Source organism: Hemicordylus capensis, chromosome 5 (assembly GCF_027244095.1).
Source record: "Hemicordylus capensis ecotype Gifberg chromosome 5, rHemCap1.1.pri, whole genome shotgun sequence".
Lineage (NCBI taxonomy): Eukaryota > Metazoa > Chordata > Lepidosauria > Squamata > Cordylidae > Hemicordylus > Hemicordylus capensis.
The window spans coordinates 95242154-95269411 of record NC_069661.1 but is presented as its reverse complement, the minus strand read 5'-3'; the positions used below and the strand labels follow the sequence as shown (position 1 = coordinate 95269411).

The 27258-nt window shown below is 42.1% G+C and overlaps 1 protein-coding gene across 9 annotated transcripts in view; it reads left to right on the top strand.

Annotated features, from left to right (window-relative positions):
• The window catches only part of CRACD (capping protein inhibiting regulator of actin dynamics), a 198926-nt gene that overhangs the window by 111507 nt on the left and 60161 nt on the right, over positions 1 to 27258 (top strand). For 6 of the 9 annotated variants that reach the window (XM_053253709.1, XM_053253706.1, XM_053253707.1 and 3 more), the window contains 2 exons: positions 16598 to 16766; positions 26543 to 26678. In XM_053253709.1, the coding sequence (XP_053109684.1) occupies positions 26559 to 26678 (120 nt within the window). In that variant the 5' untranslated portion in view covers positions 16598 to 16766; positions 26543 to 26558. Of the gene's footprint in view, positions 1 to 9863; positions 10001 to 16597; positions 16767 to 26542; positions 26679 to 27258 lie in introns of those variants that run through there. The other 3 variants (XM_053253705.1, XM_053253702.1, XM_053253703.1) reach the window with 1 other exon arrangement.

Sequence of the window (27258 nt, the reverse complement as noted above, 5' to 3'; positions counted from 1 at the left end):
CAAGCATACAGCACATTATTGTGACAACCACCCATGGTCTAAATGTGGCCACTGTTTTGAAGCATGACACATTAGGTGTCGTGGAGCAATCTGTAACGGGCTTTTGATTTCTCCAATCCAGTGGATCAAGTGCTCATTAGTAGCTGGAGACTTGAGCCCACAGTCTTCAGGAATGCTGCCAAGCGAATGAATAATAAAAATGACATCTGAATTATTTGGAATCCTTAACTATGCTCTTCTTAAATTAAATGATCATTTGGCTTCTTGCACTATAAGCCGAAATATAAAGAAGCTTTTGCTTTGTACGTGTGTGTGGGAGTACAGCGTGCTAGTGGAATACAAAGGAAAGATTAATTTTGTCAAGTTGCTGAGTTTTTTTGTACAGCAATTAAGGAAACTTCTTTTCATGCACAATGGGAAGCACCTGACTGCTTTTAAAAAACGTTTAGATAGGAATGACACTTTGCTGATGTAGGGATGGAATGATTACAGGGCTTGATTTGTGCCTGTTCACTTTCAGTAGCCACTAATATAATAAGTATTTCACACCATCATCTGGGGGTGGTTTAGGGAAGGAAAGAACTCCTACCCTGATCCCCACAGATGAGCAGACTTCCATTTGGATCTGCAAACCCACCTAGACGATCACAGCAGCCACAGGCTCCATACTTGAAAAGAGAGCTGGGTCCTCCAAGGATCGAACCATTACAGGGGGTGGTTGAGCTAGGAGAATACGAGTTCCAGAATGTACATTCTCAGAGACCAGTCCTCCTGTCTGGTACCTTCAGTTGACCTCCTTCGAGGATATCAAACGGCTCATTGGAAACATGGCAGAGGGTGCACTTCCTGTAAGACCAGTTCCTTTGAGCTAAAGCAGCAGGCTACTTGCCTCACAATTCCAGCAGCTGGAAGACTGCAACTGCACTCTTACTGCCAGCTTTCTGGGGCATGATGAAACCAGTGGACATATATGATCCTTCCTTGGCCCCAACTGTGTTTGAGGGTTTTGGTAAAAGACCTGTTTCCTGCATGCTTTGAGTACCCTTGATATTCAGGAATCTGCTCTGGTCCCCAGTCGTTGGATCCATTTTGGTTCCCAGAATATCTGCATGTGAGACACCAGCTAATAGGGTGGATGACTAGATTGATTCTGCCAATCTTAGCTTAATACATACATATAATTTTTAAACAAGTAAACTTTAAGTCATTAAGAGACCACTCCTTGTTAACAATTCTTCACTCCGTGCTTTTACTGGTAGTAAAGCATATTGAAGTAGCAATTAATTTAAGAGTATGTTGAATACCTGTGGAAAGCTAATTTCCAGTTTTTAATTGAAACTATTTATCAGCAGAAATCTGGATCTAATAGGTACATTAATCCAATTAGGGAGAAGGCTGTCTTATGGATGCTGCCCACTCAAAAGAGCTTCAGTTGTAAACAGTGGTGACAGCAGTTAATTAATGGGCCATCTCTTAATTGGATATGTATGTAAATCACCTTTCTGTTTTTATAAATACCAGATTGAATTAAAAACCAGAGCAATAAAACAGAAATATAAACAATAATGCTTACTTTCTAAAGGAGGCTTCATGGTTTATCGGGGTGTGTCTTTGAAGACAACACATGTCCAGCACACACAGAGACAGTATATAAACATATTTCTTGCAAGCATTTTTTTTAAAGGTTTCTATGCTATGCTCTCAATTAACCTTTTAAATAAAATGTGATGAATTAATGCAATTGATGAATTAATATGATCAACACTGGTGCTTTAAAGATTCCACACAAAATGGACCTAATCCAGGGAATCAGGAATGCAGTGAATGACTATGGACAACTTCACACAACTGGTGGCAAGCCTGATTGGTGCGAACCACCAGTTCCTAGCAAATGTGAGCTCCTGGTGCACCCCTTTCATGTCATGTGAACCCACCAAAATTGAGTTGATGAGCTGCACATTCTTCCAGTAACCCAATATCTGAGTGTTATTTTCATTCATTTAATGGATTTATATACTGCCTCAACTCTTGCCTCTAGGCAGTTTACATCTTTGTTACATCTCCTCTGTTAAAGCTGGGTGGCAGAGTGAAGTGTGACTCTTTAATTCGACATTGGCAGGTTTATACAACAGGTAAGGGGCTAAAATGCTGGCTCAAGCTGGGAGCACATGTTTGTCAAGAATTGGTGTTATCGATGATGGGCAAGCTGGGGTGCTTGGTTGCGATTGAAAACTTAGATATAGTGGGCATACCGGAAACCTGGTGGAATGGCAAGAACCAGTAGGACATTGTTATTCCTGGATACGAACTCTACAGAAAGGACAGGGAGAGGAGAATTGGGGGTGGAGTTGCACTGTATATCCCACTGTATATCCTAGAAAACCTAGGAGGACTGGAGTCCTCCACAGAATCATTATGGGCGACAATAAGCTGACTGAAAGGAAATGTCTTACTAGGAACAGGCTATCAAAATGCTAAGAGTGTAGTTGGAGAAGCAAATCAGAGAGGCGTCAGAAAGTGCTGTAATAATGGGCAACTTCAATTATGCTCACATAGACTAGGTGAATTGACGTGCAGCTATTGACAGAGAGGCCAGATTTCTAGACATTTCTAGATGACTGTGACTTAAAACAGTTGGTCATGGAACAAAGCAGAGAGAATGCAACCTTGAACTTAATCCTGAATAGTGCCCAGGACCTGGTGTGAGATGTCAGTTGTAGAATCACTAGGGAATAGGGATGTGTGTTGTGGCTCAAAACAGAGCCAGTTCACACTTGAGCTCCACTTGAAGGCTCACCCTCTAGCTGAACTGGGGAGACCTGGTCTGAGGGCAATTTGAGCCAAACCCCCACCCTCATGAACCAGCTCGATGGCAACAATTTCCCTTTATAAATAAAGAGCTGCAGTGGGGGAGGTCTCAGGCTACCTTGAAAAACCAAGCTGCTGTGTGGTGGTGGTGATGGGGGCTCCTTCTACCCTCCCAAATGACAGCCTGGGTCTTCTGCGGCCCTTTTTGGGTTTCTGTGCACACATGGAGAGATCCAAAACAACCCACAGCTGGCTCAGGCTGTCATTTGGGAGGGAGGATAGAAGGAACCACCCCCACCACCATCCTGCTGTGGCTTGATATTTCAAGGTAAAGGACAGCTGGAGACCTTTTCTCTGCACCCGCCACCACACACCTTTACTTGTAAAGGGGAATCCTTGCCAGATATAGCTGTCAAGCCTCTTGAGTTGGCTCAATGGTGGAACCGAACTGGGCTCAATCGAGCCCGCGCCACGTGGGGTGGCTTGAATCTGGTCCAGATATGAGCCTGACGAGGCAATCTGGTTCCATGCACATCCCTATTGCGGAATAGTGACCATAGTGTGATCCAATTCAGGTTATATGTGAGTAGATTATTGCCAAACAAGTCCAAAACAGATGCGTTGGACTTCAGAAGAGGAAATTTCTCAAAAATGAGAAGGAGAAAAATGAGAACGAAAAACTTATGGTAAAAAGGAAGCTAAGGAAAGGTCAAATCACTCCAGAAAGTATGGAACTTATTAAAAATGACAATAGACGCTCAGTTGCAATGTATACCAAGGAGAAGGAAAGGTACTGCCAAGTTCAGGATGCTGCCAGCACAGCTAACAAGTAGAGTCAGGGCAGCTATAAAAAGGGAAGAAGGCTTCCTTCAGAAAATGGAAGTCCTGTCCAAATGAAAAGAACAGCATGGAACAAACTCTGGCAAAAGAAAAACATGGAGACAATAAGGAATGCAAAAAGAGTTTGAGGAGCATATAGCTAGAATTGTGAAAGAGAGTTAAAACTTTATATCAGAAGCAGAAAACCTGCCAGGGAGGCAGTCGGATCCTTAGATGAGGGTGTGAAAGAGACTATTAAGGAGGCTCAGGAGATTTCAGAGAAACAGAATGAGTTCTTTGCATCTGTCTTCATGGTGGATGATACTGACACTATACACTCTCCAGAGCTGAGCTTCTCAGGCTTGGAGGCTGAAGAACTGAGCCAGTTCTTTGAGAGTGTCAACAAGCATGTGGATAAAGGTGATCCGGTTGACATAGTATACTTGGACTTCCAAAAAGCTTTTAACAAAGTTCCCTACCAAAGGCTCTTGAGTAAATTTAGTCATGGGCTAAGGGGACAGGTTCATGTGTGGATTGGTAACTGGTTGAAGAACAGGAGGTAGAAATAAATGAACAGTTTTCACAATGGTGGGAAGAAAGAAGTGGGGTCCCCCAGGGATCTGTACTGGGGCCAGTGCTCTTTAATTTCTTCATAAATGATCTAGGAGGTGCGGTAAACAGTGAAGTGGCCAGATTTGTAGATGACACTAAACTATTTAGGATAGTGAAATTCACAACAGATTGTGAGGGGATCCAAAAGGATATCTCCAAACTGGGTGACAAAATGGCCAATGAGGTAGAGTGATGTATATTGGGGCAAAAACCCCAACTTCACATATACACTGATGGGATATGAGTTGTCAGTGGATGACCAAGAGAGAGATTTTGGGTTTATGGTGGATGGCAAAGTGTCGAATCAGTGTGTGGTAGCTATGAAAAGAGCAAATTCCATGCTAGGGATCATTAGGAAGGGGACTGAAAACAAAGCTAATATTATGTCCTTATACAAATCTATGGTACAGCCACATTTGGAGAATTGCATACAGTTTTGGTCACCATATCTTAAGAAGGGAGTTGTAGAAGTGGAGAAGGTACAGAAGAGGGCAACCAAGATGATCAAAGGTCTGGAGCTTTCCTTATGAGGCAAGGCTACAGCTTCTGGGGCTTTTTAGTTTGGAAAAGAGGCAACTATGAGGAGACATGATAGAACTGTATTAAAATTATGCATGTAGTAGAGAGTGCACAGTGCATTGTGGGAATCTTCCCAATGCTGGCTGGAAGCCCTGCAGTGTCTCAGCACCAGCTGTAAGCAGCTGGTGCTGACAGATGAGCAGTTAGATGTGGTTAAGGGTGCAAGTGCGCCCTTAACCTCTGCTAACTGGTGGGCCTCTTTGCCACTGAAATCCACTTGGATCCAAGCCGTTCTTATGCACAGCCTAACCTGTGCATAAGAGCCTCAATGTGTGAAGAGTGTGTGCGCATAAATATAAATGAGGGTTTGAGAGAGGATAAATTAAGGGCTTCTTTTTTATATCACCTTGGCCCAGGTAACATAGCAGGGAATTTGGAACATGAATAAGTCTACAACATGCCACATGTTAGGGTCGAGGTTACTGTATTGTGAGAAGTGTATGAATGCTTACACCATGTGCTGAAAAACACATGTTCTCCTCAACAAACCTTGGTGGTTTATTCCAATATGCAGCTAAGCCTATTTTGTACAGTAAGAAATATGTTTTTGTACAGTTGGACATGTGGTTTAGAAGGATCTGGGTTATTTCCTAAAAAGAAATAGAGGCGGAAAATGGAAATGATAAAAAGGAAATAGAAAATAAAGTTGAATACAGTTTCCTTTCATTTGTATTGAACTCTACTTAAACAGTACATAGTTGTATAAAGCCATTTATACAAAACAGAAGGAAGAATTAGAATTCTCCCTCAGAAGAGGATTGCATCCGAAGGCTACAAAAAGTATGGAGGCAGAGGGCAGATGGTGTGCTGCCTACTATTTGTGCAGTAGAAAGACCAAGATAGATAGAAAGACCAAGAAAGATAGAAGCTGTGCTGGGGTTGAATAAGCCAGTGCTCTCCCCTGCTAAATATAAAGAGAAACCACTTTGAAAGGAGACTCTTTGACCTGTTTAAATATTTATTCTGGCTTTCATGGACAAAGCTTTTTTGCTTATTAAATCATACATAGCACTAAAAAGATACTCAGCATTATAAATAGGCCAGATATTTTATCAAATATGAATAACTTTGCAGAGATCTAACAAATCAGTACCCATTAGAACACATGAGGGTGGGAATGTTAAAGCCATAAAACTTGCTCTTCAATGCCTCTTTGGCACTAAATTTTTTTATCTTGCTTTGCAATAGCTGAAGGAAGCCAGTCTCAACCTACAGGTTTCATTCAGTTAGTTCTAAAGTGAAAGACAGTGAACATGCTATCAATCAAATATATTGTTTCTGGGTAGTCAGTTTTAATCTTGACAAGCCACTTGTTTTCTTAGTATGCTGGTGTAATATAAGTTGTCTGCATTGGCCTCAGTTTTATTAAGATCCATTTTGGTAACTTTGGGTCCCTTCCATCAGTACCTTGATGGTATGGGGACTACTGAAACATGTATCCTCCTTGCAACACTCTGGTAACATCAGATGCCCTGGGTCATGTGAGAAGAGTTCACAGTGCATTTTTTTCATGTGTATTACTCCAAGCTCTCAAACCTGGCATGTGGAACTATGTTGCTGGTTCCTTTCATTTGGTTTCAGAATTTCTGCCTCTTATCAATTCATGTACCTAAGTCTCAATTAAAATTTAACATACAAAATATTTTGGAACACTGGTATCTTAGATAAGTCACATCCATTATGTTCTACAAGACAGTGGCTCTCTGGAATAAGGCATGTTGCTTAAGATATGGGTTATAGGGGGAAATTTGAGGCATCAAATGGACATCACTTAGTTCCTTATAGGTCTGGGAGCTCTTCAAAACTTGCTTTCACATTAGAACAAATTGCAGTTCCACATTACCTATGAACTTGGAGAACTGTGGTTTGTTAAACAAAAGGAAAAATTGTGCCGTCTAGTCAGTGTCGAGTCCTGGCGACCACAGAGCCATGTTCTAGAGTGGTTTACGCAGAGAAATAATAAACAAACAAACAAAATGGATCTAAATAACTAAATAAGAGGTTGATGTCCTGGTTTGTTTAGCTCTGATTGGCTACAATACCACAGTTCCCTGAGCTTGTATGTAATGGGGTGCTGCAGCTTGTTCTTAAAGTGAAAGCAGACACATTCTTTTCCTCTCCTGAAAGAGAGGGGAAATAGTGAGAGAGCCCGCAGTAGGGATGTGCACGGAACCAGTCCTGAGGCCCTTTATGGGCCTCTGAACTTGTTCAAAGTATTGATGGTTCTGCCGGACCGTACCTCCCTGCCACCCCTTCCCCCGTTGTAGGCCGGAAAGGCAGAAGTATTGTCTGTGTGTACACCCACTGTTGCGCGCTCGCCTGCCGCACACATCGCACATCGCATGCGCGCAATAGCGGGTGCATGAGCAGGCTCTCTCCAGTCAGTGAGACTGCAGAGAGGTAGAGGAGCTGGCTGTGCAGGCTTCCTTCTTTCCTGAAGGACAGCCCATGCAGCCAAAGCAAGGGAGGAGCTTCCTCCCTCAACTCTGGTTTGAGGCAATGGCTTACTGCAGTCCAGAGATCATACATACCTTGGTCATCACTGAAATGCAGTCTATGGCAGCATAACGTAATGAAAACCAATGATAACAAATAGAGTTAGGGGAGGGAAACCTCAGGTCCACTTTTCTCTTAATTCCAGTTCTCTAGGTCCAGACATTCAGCTAGCAAAACCAGAGGTGAACGGAATTTCCAGTTTTGTCTGAATCCAGCCAAAATCAGTTAAAATCTCCTTCTCTTTGGTGTTTATCTCTGTCTCTATGATCCCCTTAATGAATAGAATGTACTCAGGAACTTCCTTCTTCCCAGAAGGCTTCTACAGGTCTCTGTCCACTATCTTTCTAGCAGCTAGGGTAGAGGTCTTTCCTATAACCACGCACTTCTAAATTAGAAGTACGTTAGAATTAGAATTAGAAGTAAATTAGTAGATTAGTTTGGCCTCAAATCAATCTCCATGCTTATCATTTACAGGCTGTTATCCCTAAGAGTCTGTTAGCTTCTGCTATAATGAGTGTGAGTGAGCTCCTAAAGTATTCTGATTTTACATTTGTATATAAAGATTTGAGCACTCCAGGCACAAACTTTAAACATTACTTATCTCCAACACTTTCATGGGGGTCTGCAAGAGGTGGACGAACACTTACCCAGTGGAACAATGCTGGCGGGATTACAGGTAGGGTTGCCAACATTTCATTGCGAGAATGAAGGACAAATTTTTGCGGGGGCTGTGGCTGGCTGTGGGGGCTGGGGCAGGGGCGTATCTAGGGAAAATAGCACCTAGGGCAAGCACTGAAATTGTGCTCCTGTCCAAACATCTGAAACCCATCTTTCAGATAACTTTACCATAATATCAGCTCAAAAATACAAGTTCAGACACTTTCAGGAGAAACAGGTGGTAAGCAATACACACATACAACCACACATGTGGCACATATGTGCCAGTTGCCTTCCCAAGGAAACGCAGCACATCCATATGCTGGGCATGCCTCCATAGAACTAAGCAGTGAAAGCTCTCTTTAACAAATGCTCTGCCACCTCAGCACACCTCACTACAGGTTGCTGCCTTCAAGAAATTGAGGGATGGGTTTTTTTCCTGTCTAAACAGCCTTTGCCTTAAAGGGAGATGGTTGCAATGGGAAATCCTAGGGGCCCCAAACAATCTGAAATTATTCAGCAGCTTACAATAGACTTGGATCCAGCAGCCTGATCAGGAAGAAGGTGAAAGTTGAAACTAGCCACAGAACAGCAAAACAGTGTGATATTTGAATCAGAAGAACGGTATGTGTGTGAGTGAGAGAGATAATTTATAACAATAATCTACCAATTTTCTGTCTCTACCACACTGCAAAGGTTTGGTAAAAGGTTGCCCCTGTCCCATCCCCTCAAGTTCCTGGATTTAAAGGTAAAAACAAAACAAAAAACCCAATATTGCACACATATTCCATTTCCTATCTGTCACTGTGGCAGATACTAAGATAGTAAGAGCATATGGCCTGTGATAGTGTGTATTGGATGGAGGACACCAGCCACCTTCATAACATTACAACCCTTTCACACGTGAGCTCTGCCATTAATGAACCAAGTAGGCACACAAATATGGTGCCTTGAATAAGTTACACCTTCCTTGTTCAATACAGAGGCAGGCAACAGGCAAACTGGACAGTAAACTTTATGTCTAGTTTATCAAATGCACTAGTCAATCAGAATCACAGCATGACTATTCAATGTGTCTTTTAAAAACAATTGTGTTCAAAGTAAAAAGGGAGTTGCACTGATTTTTTAAAAAAGACATTCTAAAATATAACTTTTTTAGAAGGCAAGGGAACTTGAGCAAATCTACTTGGGATGCGCACAGGCAATAAAAACCCGAATACAACTCAGCTAAACTGAAGGAAATAATTTGCAGCACGTTAACCACTTATTTCAAAAGACAAGCCATTTCTTAGTATGGTAAGACTGCACAACACAGGGATGGCAATACATTGCAAATGCAACATTTCTGGGTGTGAATTCTTACAACAGTTTTTTTTTTAAGCACCACACAAGTTTAAGGCAGGCACTTTCCAAGTTTGAAATCCCACAAACCTTATAATCAGATTGCTTGACAAAGATGGAGATAAAGATAGAGCTCTGTATAGAGAATTAAACAGCATGCGAGTGAATATTTCCATTTTATTCCTTGCCTCTCCCCCCACCCTTCGGTTTTGCCAGCTTACAAGGTATTAAACCAACATTGTCTTTTTAAGGGATGTTTTGTCCACTTACTTTTGTGCCATTTATATCTTTTTTTAAAATGCTCGGGTCCCTTGCCAACAACTTTGCATTCTTCTGACTCCCTAGATCAGGGAAAAATCTAGACTTGGGTCTCGAAGAGGCCATTTGAGCATGTGCGGTGGCCATTTTTGTTTTCAGAACCTTTTTTTAATTTTAAAAAATGGCCACCTCACATGCTCAAATGGTCCCTGAGAGGTCCTATGCCTTGCCAGGCTTCGCAGAGGCTTCTTGAGCATGTGCGGCAATCTCCAAAATGGCTGCCACACTGATCTTTGTAGGCCCAAACAGGCCTGAAAATCAGCCGGGATGGGCTGCAGCGGTGATCCAAGAGGCCAGTGGGGGGGGGAGGGGAAACCCCTGCAGACACACGCATACGCAGCGTTTAGGAAGGCCTCCGAAGGGGCTACAGGTAACTTTTTTTATTTTTTTAAAATAAAAAATCTGAGAATTTGGGAGGGATTTGGGGGCAGCATAGCACTGGCACCCCCCTCCAGTGGTGCCTAGGGCATGTGCCCTGGCTGCGCCCCCTAGTTTCACCTATGGCTGGGAGGTGTATGCAGAGGTAATCAAGAGCCAGAGTATCATTGATGTATATTTAATTGAATTATATGCTATTGAATAATGCCAGCATTGTTATTATTTAGAACATATACAAGTTATAGCACTTTTCAACCAAAAACCTCTCAAAATAAGAAGCTGCTCACCCTGCCACCAAAATGAGGAATAAATGCTTGCCCTATTTAGGGACCAACATTTCATCCCTGAAATGAGGGATGTCCTGTGTAATGAGGGATAGTTGGCAACCCTAATTACAGGGCTGGCTGGCCCTCCAGCTTAGATGAAGCCAGATTCCTAGGATGTCCAGTACTGAGGCTGCTAAAGAGGGAAGTAGGAGCTGGAAGAGGATTCTGCAGTAGAACTAGAGCAGGGAGCTGGAGAGCACAACTAGCAGAGCTGTTATACCAGCAACTACCTTGGCCTTCTGGAGGGCCTTTTAAAGGGTTCCAGCTCATAGCTAGGCTCAGCAACAGCTGCAGCTGGACGTGATCTTAAGCTTCCTCCTGAGTAGACCTCTTGCTTCTGAGGAGGCTGCTTTCTAGTAAGCACTGTTGTAATGCCAAGTGAACATTTTGCTGCTGCTCCTGCAGGTTGGCCTGGGCTTGACACAACAGTGCTCCTGGGGGTTCAGCAGCTCCTCTTTGTCGGACTCACTGGGGTCTGCCTGGGGGTCTGGAGGAAGTGGGAGACCCCAGGAGGTGATGGCTGAGGATCCTCCATCTCACTGCTCAGCGATGTCTTGACGGGGGCTCTATTAGGGTCCTTCTCAGCCTGGAGTTCTGCCAGGGATGAGCTGGGGTCTTTCTCAGTGGTCCTATCAGGGCCCCCCTCAGGCCTGGGTTCTCTCTCTGTGAAGTTGGAGTCCTCCCCAGCCATAGGCTTTCCATGGGCCATGTTAGGTTCTTCCCAATGGTGGAGAGAGGCCAGCAGCAGCCTGGGTTCAGCCCGCTGCTGCAGTCCCCCTAGCCCCGCCCCCTGTGTCAGATGTCAGCATCTGACGTCAGGTGCAGGGGGTGAAGGTTAGCCACACCCCCAGCATCTGATGTCAGATGCTGAGGGTGTGCTGTTCACCATGCTGTGAACACGGTGCTGGTTGGATTTAGCTTGCAAATGGGGCTGTGCAGCCTTTTAAAGGCAGAGAAGGCTGCTCCAGCTGCACTGCAAGGGCAGTGCTGGCCGATTTCCCCCCACAAATGGGGCCACAGGGCCCCTTTTGCAAGCTAAACCACAGCCCCTGCATCTGGCATCAAATGCAGGGGGCATGGCTGGGGTACGGTGCAGCCCGTGAGGGGTGGTGGCCCAGGTTCTTTGAACCCGTTTGTGGCTCTGCCCCTAGTTCCTGCCCTGAGGGATCTCCTTGGGCTATGTCAGGGTCCTCCTCTGAGGATTTCTCAGGAGCTGAATCAGGGCAGATCCTGACACAATGAGAGCAACCTCTGATTGGGTTAAAGTAATACTAATCTTAGGAGGACTCTTAGTAATGTTTTACTTTACCTGACGGTCTTTTCACATCTGCAACAATGTTGTCAACTTTTAAGTGTTAAGGAAGTGATCATTCATTCCTAAGACATATCTTCAAAATGCATATCCTGTGGGGGCCACGGGAAGTATACTTTTTAGATATATAAAATTATTGCCAGTAATAGAAAACTGCTTTTAGTTGCAGTGTCTTCATTAATTTGTTCCTGGTGTTTTAGTAATGCAGTATCAGAGGCACATAAATTGCAATCTGTTGTGAAGCCGCTGCCTTATATGGCAGTTTGGCTTTAGTGATGTGATTATAGGTCACACAGAGAAAGTGGGGGATACTGTAAGGTCGTTGACTGAAAAGGATGACCGGGGGTAGGGTGGGGGGAGGGCTGGCGAGGAGGCAGGCTCCTACCTGCCTCACCGGACATGATAAAAGTTAGTTAGAAGGCTCTGCCGCTTGCGCAGCACATGAACTGTGCCACAGTGAGCGGGTGAGCAGGGAGCTGGAGGAGGAAGTCCTTTGGCACCCCACATGCACCATGCCAGGAGTGCAGTGTATTGGGGGGTTTCCCCACAGCCAGGTGCTCTAGCCTCCCGGCTCTGTGCCAGCTTGAACAGACACATGGCCAAGGTCCTGGGTGGAAGGACATGCTCACACCCTTCTGCTCTGGTAATAGCCTGGGGGAAAGCCTCAGGCTATCTGGCAAGGCAGTGCCAGGATCAGCCCCGATCCCGGTACTCCACATAAGCAGCCCTACCCAGGTAGGACTGGGGAAGCCCTCGTAGGGCTGCTTGTGCGAACAACCTCTGTGTCTAGCTCCTTGCTATTTCCCTTTCCAGCCTCAATTTCATTAAGTAAAGGTTTCCATGTATGACAATAATGTATGACAGATACTTTGTCTTTTTTTTTTTTTTAAAGCCTGTGTATTTGTTTCTGCTTCCATTTGTTCACTGTAACGGGAAACACATCTTTATCCACTCAAATTGTTAGAAGTTCAATCTGTTATAGTGTTGTTGAAGAGCCTATAGGTAAATTCAGATGAACTATTTACCAGGGGCTTTTATGCACAGCAGGTTTTACCGCGAGTTTATGGGAAGGCTTTACTGCGAACTCAAAGTTGTCCACAAAACCCGACATAAATAGTGGATTTTTTTTTACCTTGGATATAAATCGGGTTACACTCTAATGCACAGTGAAAAACCCAAGTTGTGTGTGAACTGCTCCCTGATAAATCCCAGGGACTTCAGGGTAAATCTAGCCAATATGTGAATGCACTTCATTCCAGAGATGTGAGTTAAAGGGCTTCAAAAGCCCCCTGTGAAAAGCTTCCAAATGGTAAAGTATTAAGGAGTGATAAGATGCTTATCTTCTGTCAAATGGTGAAGTGAATATTACCACACATCTGTACCCAATCAGAAATCGAGGAAAGCAAAGATGTATTCTCTTCAATGCCACTTGACAGGACACTTTTAATTATTAAGCATGTAGAAGAGCAAGACTTGTTGAGAAAGAATCAGCATGACTCATACAAAGGAAAGTGCTATTCCAACAACATTTCAGGGTTCTTGGAGAGTATCAGCAAGCATGTGGCTAGGGTGATCCAATAGATGTTATTTTCTTGGATGTTTAAAAAAAAAACCCACCTATGACAAAGCTCTGTACCAAAGGCTCCTGAGTAAATTTAGCATACCTGGAATAGAGAAGATACTCTTATGGATTCGTAACTGATAACAGAAAGCAGAGAGTAGGAGTAAATGGGCAGTTATTGCAGCAGGGAGACTCTTATAAAATTACACATGATGTGAAGATTTTCACCCTTGCTATTGGCCACAGGATTCCCCAAGAAGCACTTCCAGACTTAATGCCATCCAGTGGTTCCTTTTCTGTTTTGAGCAATATTTTGAATGCAGCTCCCTTGCCACAATTTAGGGTATAGCACTTTTTGGAGACACCTATATCAGGCAGCAGCGGTATAGGAAGATGCTCAAAGGCATCATCGCATAGTGTGTGGGAGATGGCAATGGTCAACCCCTCCTGTATTCTACGAAAGACAACCACAGGGTTCTGTGGTTGCCAGGAGTTGACACCGACTCGCTGGCACACTTGACCTTTACTTTTTTTCTGGGTATATGCTGCTATGTTTTGTACTCAGTGATAGGTTATGACATAGTCAGTGGGCAGCCCTTCCTTTTTGTCTCCTGTCTCTACCTTAGTGTGTGGGTGGGTGGGTGTTCCCTGAAGCCAGGCTCAGGTGAAGTGTGTTTCCCTCCTCCTCTGCCAGCTCTTCCAAAGCATAGGTCAGGGCACAGATCGGGGCTGACTACTTAGCCTGACTGATGGTGATGGTTGTCATTTCTGAGCTCCTGTCACTGCTGCCAGCTCCCCACCTCTGCCCTGCCCACTCCCCTACAGGTTTGATCTACCCACTGTGAGAAATCCTATTTCCCAACCTGACAGCAGGATCTTGCTTTTTCTTTAATGATAAACTGAGCAGTAGGCAGTGTAGGTGAAACTGACAAGGTGTGTGTCAAATTCACTCCTCCCTCGTAGAAGTCACAGGTATCATTAAATAATTCCTGAAGTTGTTTCCTACTCCCTTCCTCCTTTTAGTAATTTCCTCAGATTGCGCTTGGATTTTTTCATCTTTTATTTTAATCTTTTATTTTGAACAATTTGATTTCAGTGAAATTGTGCAAATGATAATTCTTTTTAAAAAATGTAAATGCATGTTTTAAATGATTTAAAACAGCATAGTGCTGAGGATAACTGGATATGTAATAATAAAGGTATGTCTAGGCAGGAGAGTGAAGAGTAATGAACAGAAGACTTAACCTCCTGAATTGTCTCTGCCTATGTGTCTTATAAAAGATGTATGATAGCACAAAGTCCATTTACATCTGAGGAAATTGTGCCACAGTTCAGTTCTTTTTTTTTTTTTAAGTCACAATTTCTGGATCAATAAATAGAATGAAATAAGTGCAAAGAAAAGAACAGAGGGACAACGGATTGATGACTATGTCATGAGACTCCCTTCTAGCGCCATAAAGTGAACAAAGTATGATAATTCTGAACTAAGCACTCCTTTTAGAAGTCCTGAGGAAAGAGTATGGGAAACTGAGTTCACTAGAGTCATAAGAAAGTCTGAGAAGCCCACAAGAAATACCCCCCTCCTCGACCATTGTTCCCCTGCAACTGGTATCCAGAGTCACACTGGCCGCATTCGCATGTAATGCAGAATCAATGGACCTGCGGTTCTGCTCCCCCCCTCCTCCCACTCTCCTGTCCACATTTCGACAACAGGAAGAGCGTTATCTCTGCAGTCAGTGAGACTGCAGTGAAGAGAGGGATCTGGCTGTGCGAGCTTCCTTCTTCCACGAGCTTCCTCCCTCAACTCTGTTTCCAGGGGACACAGCCTGCGGTTCCAGATTTGGATGACACACAGGCTGCATCCAACCTTGGGTTGTGACAACAGAACTCATTACAAGCTAAGGGTTCAGATTGGAGTTCCAAATCTGAACCCTCAGTTCTGTCACTGTGCCAAACTGTATTTCCCCACATTTGGACATAATACCCACAGAACCATTGTCCCATTCAATTGTGGTTCCATGTTGCGGAATTTGAATATGGCAGTAGCAACCTAACCTTTTAGGCAAAGGAGGTATTTTGATAGCTCCTTTCTACCTTTTATGTTTGCTGGGCAGAGGGGAACTAGGACAGCAGGGCAAACCTGGATTCTTCCACTCACATAGCTCCTATCCAGCAAACCTAAAAGATAAATTAAGCTTAGTCTGTTTGCAACTTTCCTTCTAGATTTCATATCCTTTCTTGGTACACATCTGCTCACGCAGATTTTGTCTTAAAATTTCTAAAGGTATTATTTCACTGGGATTTTTCAGTTCCTGTGCTTACTCTGTCAAATCAGATTAACTGACACTTCTATCTCAGTGACATTGCTTGTGTAACGTAACTTTTTGCTCATGTGTTTTCTTTTGTTTAATCCTTAAGTTATTGGTTAGCAACCACTTCATTTGCTAAAAAAGCTATATTCCAAGTAAACAATTTTTCTGTTAGCAAGGGCTAAATTTTGCATTGAGCAAGGACCAAAGAAAGGCTAGAAATGTTGGCTCCATGCACTTGACTCAGTCCCACATTAGCCAATTGGGAAGATCATGGGGCTTAATTGAGCCTCAGGTCACTGATTTTCCTGTTCCTAATTTATATTATCAAGTACTTCACCAAAATCTGAGCTGAGTTAAATGTAAGACTTTCGGACTAGTCAGTGGTTCTTTCTTCACCAACATGTTATCACAGTGTGAACGATACCTTGTCGATCTCTGTGTGAAGCAAGACAGCAATTATCTTGGGATATGAGGCAATAGCCTAGGAGCTCATAAACAAACCTAAGGCAAGGTGTTGACTCAGGAAAGCAAACCCTGAATTAATATCTGTGACAAGCCCAGTACTCTTTGCTCCACCCCATGATGTAGCTAAGCTGTTTGCCTACAAAGTATCACACACATACTGACTGATAGTACTATGTGAGTAATAAATGATAACTTAATTGCTGTTTTTGCTTTTCAAATTGTGATGGCTAGCATCTGCCGCAGATACCATTCCTTTGGCAACAAGGACAAAGGGATAGATTGCACAAAACCCATCAATCACATTGTCAGATTCATAGTGTAGCATTTTGGCTGTAGCAAATTGTCGTCCTCTCTTCTTCTAAATATTAGTCCACTGATCTTATGATCAGATGTTTTAAAGTTTTTGTTTTTGCTTTGTCAGTATAGGACCTCTTTGGCAGCAAGTGGCAGCCACACATTTAAATTCCAAGCACAGCATTCACTTAGGTTTGTGACTGCTCTTTGGCCTCCTCCTTCCTTGGCGAGCGCTTAACTAACTGCGTTGTTATTCACCAGTGCACTCTGAGCTGCAATGTTGATAAGCTCTTGTGTTTGTTTGTCTTGTTATCTGCAGACAAGAAAAAAGCAAGCAAATTCCAGCCTTTTAAGAAGTTTTTTGGTAGAAGGAGAAAACGGGAGGCAACACCAGACCTTGAGGACGCTGAACTGAAACCAAGCAATTCCTTCGGAAATGTCTGCAATGGTGCACTGTCTTCCGATGAGGAGACAAATGATGGTCTGAGGTAATGAAATGCACACATTTTGCTGTTGCTGTAGCTTTTCTACTGAATCCCCTGAGAAGAAGAATTGTAGCTGCAGCAGGCTTTTTTATTTGATTCAAATACATCCTTTTGCATTCATCAAATCATTGTTAGTTGTACATATGGCATGTTTTAGAGAAACAGGAGAAATGCAAAAGCCATTACTTAATAACAGTTCTGCTGAAGGTAAGGGACTCTATAATTTGACTTCTCTGAAATAAATAATTTCAGGATTGTAGCTGCTGCATCCTGACTGTTAATAATCTTATGTTGTCACGTTAAACACTCATTACTATAAGGTAAATGTCGTTAACAACTATTCTGAAGCGCTGGTGGAATGCCTGGAGACTACATTTAGGCTTGTATGGGGAATTAGTAAGATTATAGTGAACAGTCAGTTACAGAATAAATTTGTGCAAAGTTTTGGTCTGGAAATAATAAGAGAGAAAGAGATATGGTACAATTAGAAGTATTTAGGGAATTAGGGGTACAGGAAGAGAATGCATTATTATGCAGGCAAGGAGGCAGTAAAATATTAACTAATAGAGCCAATTTGGAATCTTATGAAGCGGCATTTTAGCTTAAGGTTCAAAATATTACAAAATCAGCTCAGGGCTGGCTAAAGTAAGGGTCTGAAGAACAGCTTTAAACAGAGGAAAGAGAAGGGAGTGAGGAGATCTAGGACTATAGGCAATTAGTATTACCGATCCAAGATCCAGTGATGTGTCGGTCACACTTGTAGGTAGCATGCGTTGGTAGATAGATGCACAAGGACAAGGTGGGAAGTCAGAGAAAATAAGAGGCAAGCATGCCACTCGCAAGCCAGGAAACCAGAATAGCATCTGGTTCCCAGAAAAGTCCAAAAGTTGTTGGGTCTCTAGGGTCCAGTTCTCTAGGACAGCCAAGAGTGGTGCATGGTTTGGGTCTGGAGACAGGTTGGAATCAAGGCTGTAGCAAAAGCTGTAGCAGATAGTATAGCTAAAGCCAAAGCACAACATGTTTGTTGTGTTGGCACTATTTGGGCTAGAAATAGGCAAAATCATGCCTTCAGGCCATACATGGGTCATACCTCCTTGCTGTTGGGGCTGACATCTATGGTTGACAAAATAATTCATAGTTTGAACAAATTGTGTGGGCTGGAGTGAATGAGTGAGCTCAAAGCTTATCTGGCACACCAGGAAGAACTTCCAGTTGGGGAGATAGTGCTTCTTTTTATACCAATGACTGTTCCTCCTGGTCCGTGCCAGGCCGTTAGTGCAGCGATAGGAGAGTAAGAGTGCTCATCCTTATCTGAATTCCTGTGAAGATAAGTGAAACTAATCCTTTATGTAAAAAATGGGTTTTATTATTCCCGTGAGAAATAGTCTCTCTCCTTAACTTGCATCTGCTCAGCCAGGTTCCTTCTCTGAACAGAGAGAGGCCATAGGGTTATACCCTGCAGTCGCTTGTTCTGATAATTGTAATAATTGCTTGTAATAATAATTGCTTGTGCTGAGCAACCAACTTGAGAGTTTTGCCAAATATGGGCATGTACAGAATTCATTGTCCCATTAGCTCATAGCCAAGATGGAGACTACAAGCCTGCTGTTCCAAATCACATAGTAAAGGGTTTGTAGCCCCCAGACACGCTGATCTTGCAACAATGTTTAATTTATTAATATTGCTAGTGTTAACTGAAGTACTCTGCAAGTTTATGAGCAGCAGTAATGGTTAATGCTGTTTTCCGATGTTCCTGACGCTTTTTGTTAAATTTAGCCCTTTCATATATTACATTGAGTAGGTGCACATATTACACAGAATTTGAGGTTCCCCCAGCCTGAGATACAGAGTGAACCTGAAGTTGGCACTGAAGATGATCCGGTATCTTGGTTTTCTGGAAGCAGCCAAGTTGAGCCAGAGGTGTGCCCCCTGGCTGTGGCTTCCAGCAAGGCCCTGAATGCTACCTTGAAGCCATTAGTCCTGTCCCACTGGCAAAGGAGGTGGGCTCACTTGGAACAAACCAGAAGCTCATGAAGAGCAAGAGATATAACATGCACCTCAACAGGAGCAGCACTTGATTTGGCAAGTCAGCTTCAAATCTTGGTGTGAGGCTCTATACATCTTGATGTGAGGCTCTGAGTGGACTTAAGGACATAAGGAGGACTTGCTTAAGGACATAAGGCATACTTAACAGATTAGACCAAAGTCAACCAATTCAGCATTGTTTGCAAGAATCTCTTACATAGGAAATTGTTTTATACTGAGCCAGTCCATTGGTCCATCTGGACCAATACTGTCTACACTGATTTGCATTGGACTCCAGGGTTTCAAATGGATATTTCCTAGCCCTACTTGGAGATGCCGGGAATTGAATATAGGGCTTTTTGCAAGAAAACTAGATGTTCTTTCGGGGATAAAGGGAATTGTAGTTCAAGACAGCTGAAGAGCCAAGGTTGCCTACCCCTGTCATATACCATAATCATAATCCTTCACTATGAGTGTAAGGTTTTGTTGACAAGTAGGTAATGTAAATTAATCATAAGATTTAGGCAGTTTGAGGTTGCAGCACTAATACCACCAATATGAAGCCATGCTTCATGAGAGAGGTGACAGAATAGATGAGGTGACATACATAAGGAGGCACTTTCTAAGCTATGGAAGCTAGATCTATGTAAGTCAGTGTACTATATGGAGAGAGAAACCCATTGAAATGGTCTGTTCCCACTTAATCAAAATCCTAGGCTCCCTAATTGATGCGGTGCACAAATAAGAGTCTCAAAATAAGAAGCAAACTAGAAGAAACCAATGTAAGGTTTCCCTAACCTAGTTACATTGATGAAAATGTTAAATTAAATATTAATGTAAAGTGCAAGCAATTTCTATTTCTTTATTCCTTACTAAAACAAATTCTAAAATGTTCTGTGGAATTTACACCAATGGGATTCTGCATATGCACAGAGCCTTGTTAGGGAATCTTCCAGAGAAATTTGCTGAGAGTTCTTAGGCGGGGAACCTTCTCTACCCCCACCCATCCGATACACCTGCCCATCTCAATTTCCCCATAGTTATTTGTCCACTGGTACAGTGTGTGCATCGTTGGGGCATTTTTGAAGCTTTTCTCTCTTGCCAGTGATCGGGGGGTGGGGAGGTGATCTGGGGGGAAAGTATAGTCAATAGCTCTTTGTAACCTGTGTGCTGACAGTTCAACACAAATCAAATTCACACTACATGGGATGGGGTCCTAGGTAAGTCTCCATTTAAAAAGAAATGGAAAGTAGGCTCCATTCGTTCTACTTAGAACTACAATACTTTATTTGGTTTTTATTATAGATAATAATATAATATATCAGACAGTATAAAAATTTGATAGATAAATAAATAAATATTATGTACCACTTGTTCATCTCCTTAAACATGTTTAATGGGGGAAGTGTATATAATTAATTAATTAGATTTTATACCACTTCACCCAGATGGCTCTAGGCGGTTCACAAATATAAAAACAAATAACTCATAAAAACAAAATTAAAACCAGTTTAAAATCCTTTCAGTACTCACTAAAGACCTGGCTAAAACTCTTAAGCCTCTAATATCCATAGGGTTTGCATTCCAGAGCCCAGGAGCAGCTACCGAGAAGGCCCAATCCCATTCCCAGATGGCAAGTTTACTTCAAAGTACACCGGGAGTGGTGGGTCTGCATTTGCACACCATGGGAATTTACCTCAGAAGTCCCTGCAAGATATCAAGTTGCACTCCATAGACAATTCAGATTTTTCCATGCACATTGAAGCTTAGCCCGAATTATGCATATGCTAAAAAGTTCCACATTTTACATGGCTTTGGGGGATACTCTGAAGTACCCTGATGTTTCTTCTGAGATGTATGGGGAGGCCATAGTGATAGAACAACCTTTCCTAAAGCCTCAGGTTTTTTGCATTTTTTTAAAAAAATGCTGGGTGATCTTGCGGAAGACTCAGAAAGATCACCAGCTTTGTGGAGACAGTGGTCTTGCAGAACTCAAGACCAAAACAATAAATAAAATAAAAGCGAAATTAAAAAGGTTCTGCCTGCCTGCCTTCCTGCTTGCCTGCCTGGCTAGCTTGGCTTGTTCTTCCGCTTCCTCTGCAGCTGCTTTCTAGCCAAGAGGGTGGGCAGCAATGGAGGGAAGCCACCTTCCTTGGTTGGGTCTTGGGCCAGCTCCTGGACTTCGACAGAGTCTGCCCTCTTTGGCAGCAAGCACCAGTTGGGCCACTACAAGTGTCCGGGCACTCGTAGCGTGAAGCAGTGAAAAGCAAGCCTTGCTTTTGGCTAGATTGTTTGTGCCCCTAGAGAAAGCATGTCTTTAGCAAGCACTTTGCTTCTCCAATACCTTGATTTGCCTTATAGTGAATTGATTTGCGATTCTGGTCACAGAGCTTTAAAATCTTTCTTAATATGGTGTTGAATTTTCTAATATGCGTTTGTGGGGTAAGCCCATGTGGGATACCTTCCCAGCTTCAACACTCAATGGTCCTAAAGAGGCTGTTTCACCCATTCTCTTCTTCCTTTCCATTAACAGCTGCTGCTGCACCCCAGCCGCTGCATCGAAGGAGGATAATCAGTCAATAAAAGAGAAATTTTTAAAGGGTCCATTGACACCAATGCAAACTTTAGAGTCGAAAGACTTAGTAGAATAGTACATTTTTTAATGCAGGCATTATGTAACCGGGGTGTGTGTGTGTTCTTTTTTGGTGTTGGCATTGCTAGGTGGCGGTCTTGCGGAAGATCCACTAAAAAGAAATGTAAAATATATATATTTAGAAAAAAATACATGGTTTTTTATGAAAGGTTTTAGAAGTGCACACCATGCATGCATGGAGTGGGGGAGGTGTGGCATCCTGCCTACTCTAGAAAGCCATTGGCCAGAAGGGAACTGAGAAAGACATGGGAGCAAGCGGTATGAATGGTCCATGGAAAAAGTTTGAAAGGAACAAAGGGACACACTTCAAAGCAGCTCTATGCCAGTGTCCTCAAAATGGTTATTTTGACTTCAGGCTGCAACTTCTATGTGGCTTCTGTGTGACTAATGATTAGTCACGTAATCCCATGATTAAGGCTGCCATCTGGGAAAGGTCCAGTTGAGTTGGCGGCAGCCACAGATGGACCTCTCCTGATGACCTTAATTTGTGGTGGGTATCATACTGACAAAGGTGCTCTCCCAGGTAACCTGGTCATAAGTTGTTTAGAGCTTTAAAGGTCATTACTAACATTTTGTATTTTGTCCGGAAACTTATTGGCAGCCAGGGCAGCTGTTTTAAAACAAGCATAATATGGTCTCTCCGAGAAACCCCAGAGACCAATCTGGCTGCTGCATTTTGAACTAACTGAAGTTTCCAAACAATATACAAAGGCAGCCCCACATTATACAGTGTATAATAATAAACACAGATTTATCAGCCAATTCACACATTCAGTGTGAGTCATTCCACAATGATAGATCAAGTGACAGCATCAGATGAATATGTGTAAGTGAATTCAGCCAAAGATATTTAGATTTTCCTCAAGTAGCATTTACTAGTGTGTAGACTCTCAATGAATTGGTAGGCATTGCTTCATGTGAGAAAGACTATAATAAGTAGCTACTCTTTACTACAAAACCGTCTGCATGAATAATTTACTGCAGGTCATCTCAGAATATTTAGGAGTGTGGTGGCATCTTCTAAGATTAATTTTTTGAAACATGGAATTGCCAACAGCAGAATTTCAAACCCAGCTCCTATGGAGGTTCCACCACACTAATTCCCATGTTCTATTTCTAATGAATGCTAGTGTGAACTGGGCCTCAGATGCAGTGATCCTAATGATCTAAGGAATCACTCCTATGTATCTTGGCAACCGTTGTCATAGTATTGCCATGCCATTTAAGTCAACGGGTTGTTCCAATCATACATTTGTTTCCATATTCTTTGTCAGGTTTCAGAGTTTAAAAAAAAAACACACAACCAATCTATCAGTTACCTGAAAGAGACCTTTGTTTTGGAATGATTATCTCCAGAAGGGATATAAATAATAGGGCATGTATGTTTAGAAGCATTCTATAACCAGGACCTTACAGGAAGTTACATTTACATTATTTTGTATTTTCCTTTTTCTATTTCTGAATGCCTCAATATGGGAGTGGGAGGCAGATTTCCACACTCCTAAAAATAAGTGACAACTTGAACTTTTTGAACAATAATAATGCTCTGGATTGAAATTGTGCAAGAGCACAAGGTCACAGTACAGATATTTGGAAATATCTCATGTGAGTGAATATAGATGTGGGTGAATATATTCACATTACAGAGGTGTCCAAAATAGATGGCAAAATGTATCAAGATAGAGCATAAGTGGGCAGAGAGCGTCAAAAGAGCAAAGGATCTGAATTAAAGAAAGCGCAAGAGAGATTTCAATATACTACAACTAGTGTTCTATATCCCCTGCTATAAAGAACAATGCTAAGTTTTTTCCAAGTTCTTTGATGTTAGAAATCAGAAGGTCATCTTAAAATCAGAATCCTCTTCTGGGAAACACCTGGTTTTTAATAGGGTCAGCTTAAATTCAGAATTATCTTTGATCTGGGTAAATATGGTAATTTAAAACAAAGACCATAATTAAAAAGAGTAGGGAACGACAAATTGAAGGAATTTATTTTTGTTGCTGCACTGCTTCTCCCAAATGGGAAAACTCACATTGGTAAACTCACATTGGCTTGTCTTTTGCTGACTTAAACAGTTTCCCTAGAGAACTCAGGTGTCCTGCCTCATGTCCTGCTGTGTTGCCAGTCCCTAAAGGTTTAAAAAGATCTGAAATGAGTCTGGACTTGTGATGCGAAGTGCATGTAACACTCAAGAAAGGCTTAATGACTTTACATTTGAAAATGTTCCAGGACAGACTTGACCTTAGTATTAAATTATCCTCCTTCTTGTTCATACAGTGTGCTCACAAAATTAATTCATGAACAATGAGTTCATTTCAGGTATTAAAATCCTCTGTCATTTTCCTGTTTCATCTTGAGTTTCATATAAAGAAATTTCATGTTCTACCAATCAGTGACTGTAGTTCAGCTGAAGTTAAGCATTTTAAGTCCCATTGGTTTTAGTGGGAAAATTAATATTTTCTAATGTTACTATCACTACATAGGAAATGAAATAATTGTAAAACTTATTGGCCAGTATTCAATGTACAAGTATGCTTATGCCCATTGAAATCAATGGGCTTCAACATGTTTAACTCTGTCACAGATTGTGGACTTTTTCTATGGGGCAGCTATCTACTCAAATATCAGTTTTATTACTTGCTTCTCCTTTGCTGTTTATTTAGGTAAAAATCATGCATTGAATATGGTTTTGTGTTTAGGGTTCTTATTCATGGCTTCCTATATTTTCAAAAATTTAAGCCTTCAAAATTATATTTATATAACATTAAAAAGCAAATATTTATCTCTCATATAACTAGGAGTTAGCCTGGGAAATCTACATTAATACTGGCTATTCATGATTGATCATCTCTTTTGGTTCCTAATTTTGTTTTAAGGAAACAATGTTCAAGTAAAAACTGTAAATTGCTCTTCATTTTGCATTTTACTATCTACATAGATAAATATGAAACTAGTATTGTGTGTCAACATAGCAAACCTAGTGAAACTAGTCAGCCCTGATGGTCCATTTGGCTGCAGGGTCAACCATTGCTTGAGTACGCAGCACTGTCAAAGGATCCATGACCAACCTGAGGCCCTGGTGAAAAAATATGAGGTACTAATTGAGAGTCCAGGGCCATAAAACTCCACAAGCAATAGTACAATGTGCTTGTCATTGCTATGGCATCATTAGATGTAACCACAGGAATGACCACATTGCATTATTGGTAAATAAAAACGATTAAAATGGCATTAAAATGAATGAACAGGGCAAGCTGGAATGAAATTTGTGTAATTTGCCTTCATGGTATACAATAGTTCAGGTTCCAAATCAAAATAATGAAATATTCAAGAAACTGTTTGTGACACACTTGTGTATTGGACTGAAATATTAAAAACTCATCTGAATTCCTTAGCCTCTGTATTTAAACTAGCAGAAATTAGTATGTGCATAAAAATTAGTGAAATATAATTCCTTGTAAGGCCAGTGTGTCATGCTTTGTATCTGAGAGAAATTTCTGCTATGATTATTGGCCTTTTTCATGTTCACCAAAGGCTGTTTCAGACAATACTGGCAGTAACACACTAAAGAAATAGGGTGTGACAAGTGTGTGCAGTCAAAACTAATGTATGGTCAAAACCTCCCCCACAGATATCCCGACGCCCTCCCAGTGCGTCCCTAGATCTCGTTTTGGAACTATTCATCTGAACAGCCCCTAAACAAATGCTACAAATACTTGTTTTAACATTTGGATTGACTACCCCACACACATGATCAAGGGATGCTCTGGGAGGGCATTGGGATGTCTATGGAGGACGTCCTGACAGGCATTATCTCAGTGCACCCTCTCTTTCTTTATGTGTGCTGTGGCCAGTATAGTTAGAATCAGTCCCAAATTATTCTTGTGGCAAACTTTTATGCAAGCTGGAAGAGAAATGTGATTCACTATGAAAACCTTAAAAGGTTTAGGCCTGGGTTGCAGGGGCATATCTAGGGTGGGGCAGGCAGGGCACGTGCCCCGGGCACCACTTGAAGGGGGCGCTATTTCTTAAAATTAATTTTTTTTAAAAAGCCTGCCAAAAACAAAATGGCCACCGCGCATGCTCAAATGGCCTCTGTGAGGCCCCAGGCTATACCAGGCCTCACAGAGGCCGCTTGAGCATGCATGGTGGCCATTTTGTTTTCAGCTGCCATTTTTTAAAAAAATAAATAATTTTAAAAATGGCCATTGCACATGCCCAAATGGTCCCTGTGAGGCCCTAGAGGCCAGCAGGGGGGAGGGGGGACCTTTGCAGACCCCCAGCCATGGCCTTTAGGAAGCCCCCCAAAGGGGCTACAGGTAATTTTTTTAAATATATATATAATATAAGTCACTGTACACATATTCAGATATGTGACTTGTATGTGACCTTCAGACTTGTATTTTTCAGCTGATATTATGGTAAAGTTATCTGAAAGATGGGTGTCAGAAGTTTGGACAGGGGGCACAATTTCAATGCTTGCCCTAGGCTCTATTTTCCCTAGATACACCTCTGCTGGGTTGTCCTAAGGGACTGCCTGCTCTGATTCTACCCACTCATTAAGATCTTCCAGGGAAGCTCTGCATGCCAATGCCATCTGAAGTTCAGCTGACAAGCAAGCAGGGAAGGGCCTTTTCTCTAGTTTGGTCCAGCCTCTGGAGCGCCCTCCCATGGGGATCAATCTGTGCCATCCCTTTTGGACTTTAGAGAGTTGGTTAGAATTTGTGTGTTCCATTGTGTCTTCGGTGTAGAGTAAAGTGGGAGCGTTCTCCTGGATGGCTTGCTTCTGTTCTGCTCATTGTGATCATTTTGATTATAGTCTGATGTGTTTAACGATTGTGAGCTGCTCTGGGAACTTGGTTGCAGAAAAGTGTAATATAAATAAACAGAAAAAAGGAAATGTAAATATGTTACCGTCCTCTTTGAGTCTTGGACAGAAAACAAGATACAGCTTTAAATAAACAAGTTCATGTTAAGGAAAGCAGTGTACCCAATGGGCAGTGAGAATGTGTCCTCTGGAGCCAATGGGCAGGTACTGTAGCATCTGTTGCATCTGAAATACTTATAAAATAAAATTCTGTCTATATAAACTGCTTTTCAGGTCTTCCAGTTATAGTATGGGAGCACGGGCCTTTTCCCATGACAGTATTTTCATACCTGATGGGCGAGCAGAGAGTGAAGAGTCTGATCAAGCAATGTCACAAGAAAACATACTAGGCAAAGTCAAAACCCTTCAGGTAAGAATTACCAAGCTATGTGACATCAGAGGTATAGCAGTTCAAACTCTTAAGGCAAGAACTGATTATTTACTTTACTGACTGATTTATTTACTGCATATTATTTATGCTATGCCTACCAGGTATCGTACAGTTAAGAAAACATTTAAGTGTAAGAGAAAGTACTTCCAGTCAACAGTTCCAGTCATGCAAACTATTTCTCATCACCCTACGCTATGGAGACCACGTTGCAATTAAGTGAAGCTTTGACATTTTCAGATCTCATCTTCCAGAACTGAAATTTGTGCTATACCAGGCCTGTGCAACTGCTGATTAGTTGAGCAAAGTGTAGCCCATCAATCTTGTGAAATTAAATCTCCCTTAAATTAAGTTTGAATAATAATCAGTTAAATGAAGCAAAAGAGAAAAACCCAAACAAGACAATCTTGAAACACATGTCCCATCTCCATGAAGGGCATGGGAGATAGGAAGTTTGTTGTATTGAAGTATATTGATTAATCTTATTAAAGGTATTTACTCATAAGTCTATTGCTTGGGACTTCATAAACCTCTAGCGTTTGTTGCCTGTCTGGGATTGCAA